Here is a 6600-nt window from a genome sequence, read left to right as displayed (position 1 = left end):
GTAAGGACAGCAAGCATCTTGTACTTGTACTTTCCCTCTCTGGCCACAGGAGGGCATTAAAGTTGCACAATTCGAAAAGCATCTCTCCTTGTGAGGACAATAAGGGACAATTCACCCAAAACCCAAGTATACATGATTTTCCCACCTGAACAGATCAATTGCACATCCATCTACCTCATTGGTTTAGTTTGATTTGTTATATTAGTTGCAGAGTAGGTCATCAACTCAATGGTATTTCAATTGTGGCACTCAAAGCATCAAATACAACCTTCAAATGTTTCTCTTCTGAACAAGAATGTAAGCAGCACTGCATCATACACAAACCATGTGAAGAGCTTATTTTATACATGACATACTGATGGTAAATTTTGTTAGTGTTTGTTACTTTGTAGGCCAAAATATTGAGTTATCTGCTGTCATCTTTTAAAACGCTCTATATAAAATACAAATGTGTTGTAATGATGAACACTTTATTTCAAACTGGCACTGAATAAGTGACTTATATTAAAAAGAAGCATCAACAGACATCAATAAGGCACAAAGGGCATCACAAAAACATCCCTTGCCATGACTGTGGAGAAACCCGTTAAACAGCTGATAAAATCTCAGAACATAAAAGTCCAACAGAATAAATACAATTTCAATCCAAGTCAAGCCAAAGAAAGTGAAAGCAGTGGAATGCAGCTTGTTATTTTCACTAGTAAGCCAGTGAGCGATATCAAAAATAATATCCACTTTTCAGTAAACTCCACACTCATGACCCATCTATACTACATACTTAATCAGTTTGTTTAAGCTTACACATCACCAGGAACAGAAAAGTTGCCTTAATCTACCAACATTTACATAATACATTATGACTCGCAGCCAGACAGTGGCTCGGAAGGAGCTTAGCTTGTGTCTATGTTGTGCAGAAACACACAATACCCTGTGGAGAAACACGTGTTAAGTATTTTCATTACATCCTTTGTACAGTGTGGATAATTTAGTGATTTTTAGCATGCATCCAAACTCCATCACCACATTAAATTCTCATTTCCTCTGCCTCACATACGAGTCGCTTTCTAGTTCTAAGTTAGCAGTTTTAAAAGAATGATTACAATACAAATTCTTTGAAGTGAGCCGGCCCTCATCGTTCAAATTTAAAAACAATCACTCTGCATTCTTGATCAACTTGAGGAAAGTTACTCTGCTGTAAGTATTGTTGTCATGACAGTCCATATCAGCCAATTCTACAGCCACTAAAAACAAAAAAAATGAAGCATTTAATGACATATCCATTTCAACTGATAGATAATCCATTGGCAGGAATATAAACATGGAGACATGGACTGTCACTTTGTCCATGTCTTGTCATTTCTGATATATGCAACATCACAGCACAGGTTCTTCCTGCCCACAGCTTAGGAAGGGTACTTAAAAAGATACACAAGTGTAAAAAGACAACACAGCAGGTCAATGGCAGCCGGCCTTGGGGAGCTAGAGTACAGGGGCTGTGTGTCTCCTCCCTCACTGAGGTAGCTCTCTACGACCCGCCGCCTCCAGCTCCACGCTGGACAGGAAACGCTTGGACAGTCGGTGGCAGTCGTAGCTCAGCTCCGTGGTGAAGAGGGCGCTGGTTTTCTTGGGGTAGATGATGGTGGTGCTCTTGAAGTGCTGAGGCCGATGGCGAGGCTGGAACTCCAGCTGTGTCTTGTAGTGGCGCCAGGTACTGTGGGGCACGGCCATGATGGTCTGCTGGCAGTGTTCAAGGCCCTGGCCTGTAGGCTTCAGGGACACGCCCTGGATGAAATGTCGGTCCGAGTCGTAGTGCACGGATGATGTGTATCTGTGGAGGAGGGAAAGTGGAATTGGTTTATTTGGTGCAAGACAATGGAGTGTCCTCTGTGTCCCACCTCTACCAACTATCCATTGCACTATTGCTTATTGAATATCTTGAAAGTCACCGATCAAGATGTTGAACACTTGAAAAGGACAATGAAGTGTATAAAGAAAATGTAATATTCAACACAGCAGCTACATAGGAAATACAGGGTTGTAATTTTTATTATTATTTTTGTATCTATTGGTTTTTTTTGTTTTACTTTGTTTTGTTCTTTGTTTTAGTGGTAATTTGTCTTGTCTGTTTTGTTTTTATCTAAGAATGTGGGCATGTAAACCCTCATTAATGTATGCGTCATGTTAATTCTAAAAACCCAATAAATATAATTTTCAAAAAAAAAAAACAAAACTATCCATTCCACTACAACGCTGCAGTGTCCAAGTTAAATCTTTCTTTCAAAATTATTTTTATTGGATTTTCCTTGGATGCATAATTATATCAGCTGTCAGAGCACACATCAGTTTATCCAATTCATCCATAGACTAGGCAAGTACAAAATAAATGAAAACACCAAAGTTATATAGTCAAAATATACAAAAACAAAACAAATATAAAAAAAACAAAACAAATAAATGAATGAAGATAACCATATAAGAGAAGATTATAAAATAAAAAATAGAAAAATAAATAAATACATAATAATAATAATAATAATAAAATGGAATAAAAGGAAGATAAGACACAAACAGACAGAAAGGGACAACATAAGAGGGAAGGGAGGGGTTGGGATGAGGGAGGGGCACAGGGCGGTTAAGGTCCAGTTGTGCATAGAGTCAGTCGTCCTCAACCAGAAATAATGGATCAGCTGGAGGTTTATCACTCTAAATGAAGCCCATCAAGTTGCTTTACAAATGTCAAAGTTAGATCTTAATACACATCAGTAGTGTATGGCCAGTATCAGTCAATTGCTGACCATTTAAATACATTTAAAAAATGACAACATTCTAAATCACCCCAGGCATCGTTTCCTACACTTTAGATTTTGTCAAATACGGATTTTATACTGTAAATATCAGACAACATATAGCCTGATACTGATAAAGACTGAAATGTCCAATATCAGCAAATAATATCGGTTGACTGATAAATCGGTCGGGTTCTAGTCAGTTGTTGACCTTCTCGGTGAGTATTAGGGTACAAATACCCCAATAAAAATAATACTGCATGTCCTCATTGTGTTCCTTTTTTTTACCTTGAGAGGAAGACTGACATTATACACTGATATTGGCCTACATATCATAGAAATATTGGTATCAGCATATATGTTATCCAATATGCATGGATATGAACACTTCTTTTACAGAACATATAATGCAAAAAACAATGTTGGTGACAAGGTGATTTAGAAATTTGTCATCAAAGAGTTTGTCCAGCAGAGTGCTGAAGAATATAATAATACATAATAATGTACAATAATATTAAATATGCTTTAAGAAAATAGCCTCCTTTGAACGTTTGCATTGTCATATTGGTGGAAATTCCACATAGAAAAGATTTTCATTCCATCTTAAAAATGTATTATATCTGCTTGTTGTTATCGGATTATTTAATTTCTCCCCTCTAAAATTGGTATCGGCCTCAAAAATTCCATATCAGTCTGGCCCTACTGACCTGCATCATCACACAGAACAGATCATATCAAAGCAACCCACCTTATTTCCTTCGCTGGTAATGGATCAAGTGCTATGCCTTCCCCAAAGGACAATGGATGAAGCTGCTGGAAAGATCCGGTGGGTAAAACTGGAACCTGCAATGCAGAAATCAGCCCATAACACATAAGGAGCCAGTACTGAAAGTTATCATAGATCCAGCTCCAAGTGACCCACTTCTTCCAGAACACACACAGCAAATTATCTCAGGGATGTCTAAAGAACTTCCACAAACATTTGGTTTATTGAACTCATAGTCAGCAAAACAATGTGCATGACTATTTCAGAGCCAACTTCCTGTGTGAAGTGGCAACATCTACTTCAGAGCAAAGCAACCTGCAATTTATAGGAGGATGCATTTGTGGAAACTAGCAGGCTTGCAATGCTACATTCCTGGTAGCATGCCAAGTTTCCCACATCAAATACACTGCCATTTAAAATAAGTGTTCTCACCGAGGCCGGCTCTACACTGGGGCAAGAGGGGGCCGAGCCCCCTTAAATAAATGTCTTGCCCCCTCAAATCAAAATTTTAGAAGTTGAGAAAGCACATTTTTATATACTCACAAAATTAATATACATTACAATTTGACAAAATTATCTGCAATAGAGAAAAAATCCACCAAAAAGGGGCGATTGTTGGTTGAAATCTGGATGAAGGATGTTTTCTTTTATTCATGTATTTTATTTTTCAGTTCCCCCCCTGAGGGATTGCCACCTTATTGTGGTCAGGGGGTTTACGTGCCTCAGTGACCTTAAGAGCTAAACCAGCAGGAGCTTAGTCTCCAGGTGGGACACCTGGACAGGTCTGAAGGTAGAGGCCTGACAAAGTGCAATCCACTTCTCCAGGTTGGGGTTGGACACATAGACCCCTTTCAATGAAGAAAGCATCGTTACTGCCTGACACAGTTAAACATGCCACATCAGCAGCCATTTAAAAAAAAAATTAAAAACCTATCTTTTTTCAACAGCATTCGGTTGAACTGTGTGCATGTGTGGTTGTGGGAGTGGGTGCACATGTGTGAGTAAGTAAGTGTGTATGTGGTGAATATGGCATAGCTTGTCTACCTGCACTCTTCAATTAATTTGTAACCGATTTTTTCTAATTGTTAGTTTGTTTGTTTTCTGTTGTTTTGTTTTGTTTTTTAACTGTAATTATGTATATCCATTGTGAAGCACATTGAGTCTGCCTTGTGCATGAAATGTGCTCTATAAATAAAGTTGAATTGAATTGAAAATACTATATGCACAGAAAAAATGCTGGAGCATGATGTGTACACATGATGCCCCCTTCACATTTCTGACTGCCCCCTCATATATGCTCCCTAGAACCGGCCCTGGTTCTCATGCAATTCATGGTCGGTTGTCTAAAGACGAAATAGTCCACATCAGTGGTGGTTCTACACAGGGACCTACAGGGGCCACTGCTGTGGCCCCTGTGTCAAATTAATAATGAAGTGATCATTTTATAACGATGAATGACAGAACAATTCTTACCTATTTTATCTTCAAACAATATTGTACACAAAAGGAACCCAAAATTTGTACATTGTGTAGTTAAATAAAAGCAATAAAAGCTTGTGTATATTTAAAAAAAAACTATAATTCTGACTATACCGCACTTTCAAAATAAAAATAAAGGTAATTGTGCTCAAAGATGAGAAATATCATTGTCGTACAAAAATAACTGTTCTTGTTGGTTAGTCTCATTGTTTCAATCAATGTATTTGTATCTTCCAAATATACTTAAATGAGATTATTAAATAACCTAAAATAAATATTTTGAATGCTTAAATATCATCTTTGCAGTTTTTAAAATATGCCCCCTCTGATTAAACACTGGCCCCTGCTTAGCCCCCACAGCAAAATTGGTCTAGAACCGCCACTGGTCCACATATTGCTGAAATGGCAGCATTAGTCAGAGAGTAGTGTAACCTACCAGAGAGCCCCTTCCCTCGTCTTCAGACACCGGGCTCACAGCCCCGGCTTTATCCGCACACACAGGCAGCAGCCAGGCGCTGGGGCTCGGGCTCGGGGGTAACCCGGAGTCCGGGCTGTCAAGTCCTCTATCAGCCCTGCAGCTCATATCCAGTGGATCTCCTTCACAGACATTTGGCAAGTTCAACCTGCCAACCATTTCTAGGTAAAAGTTGCGAAAGTCCAGCGGCTGAAAGGCGGATTACGACAGAGAAATACTTCCAGATTGCAGTTTCCTTTATGTGTAAAGTCCCACGGTGTTACTGCAAACCTCTCCCCGGACAGGATGCACGGCTGACCCGCTGCAAATACCAACCCGGCGGTAGAGTCAGTCCCCCGACCGCCAGACCTTAAAAACAAGAAAATTTAAAAAAGTGACCTTTACTTTGACGTTCAAAAATATCAAAGTGTAACCCAGCTCTGCGGTGAATGTGTATAAAGAAAAGGGAATGCTTGGTCTCTGTTGAACCGAGCAGGGAGGATGTGGAGGTCCTGCTGCCCGCGGCTCGTCTTCAAACTTTTTTCCCCTCAAAGGGGCCTTCACATCCACACACACACGAAAAGAAACGCCTTCAGGAGCATTAACAGGCTCCTGATTGGATGCGGGATAAGAGGCAACCAGAGATAGGTGTGCTCATGGGGTCTTTTCCAGCCCCCCATTCAAAACCGAATTCTAGTAAAATCAGGGGCCGGATTCACAAACCAATCTTAAGGAAAAAATGCTTCTTAAGTGCCACTTTTTTCTTGACTTTAGACAAGACTACTTAAGACAAAAATTTAAGAAGATTTAGTATTCATGCAAAAATTCTTATCTTTTCTTTACTTTTTTCTTTAATTTCTTCCTAAGATAGAACTTGAGAACAAACGAGATTCTTGAAAATCAAGTTCTTGGATTTCTTCTAAAATTTCTTCACAACTTTAAGAGAAGCCCTCACTAGTCTTAAAACAGCTACAGTGAAAAGATAAGTCACAAGACATTAATTTGATTTTAATATTGAACTTAGTCCTAGACATTGTGTTAACAAAAATTGCTCATTGAAGTTGGTCAGGGTAGTGTTTTTCTGAATGTATCACATAAAGCTTATTTTTGCAGTT

At 39.0% G+C, this 6600-nt stretch overlaps 1 protein-coding gene across 1 annotated transcript; it reads right to left on the bottom strand.

Moving 5' to 3' along the window:
- Positions 1–453: 453 nt before the first annotated feature.
- On the bottom strand, positions 454–6009 carry rflnb (refilin B). The gene is made up of 3 exons (XM_059331692.1): positions 5468–6009; positions 3535–3629; positions 454–1828 (listed from the first exon to the last, which is right to left on the bottom strand). The coding sequence occupies exons 1-3, from the start codon at positions 5663–5665 to the stop codon at positions 1510–1512; spliced, it is 612 nt and encodes a 203-aa protein (XP_059187675.1). The 5' UTR covers positions 5666–6009; the 3' UTR covers positions 454–1509.
- Positions 6010–6600: the final 591 nt, after the last annotated feature.

The sequence above is a fragment of the Centropristis striata genome, chromosome 4 (genome assembly GCF_030273125.1).
Source record: "Centropristis striata isolate RG_2023a ecotype Rhode Island chromosome 4, C.striata_1.0, whole genome shotgun sequence".
NCBI lineage: Eukaryota > Metazoa > Chordata > Actinopteri > Perciformes > Serranidae > Centropristis > Centropristis striata.
Note: the sequence above shows the minus strand (reverse complement) of the source record. Positions and strands in the feature narration are given on the sequence as shown.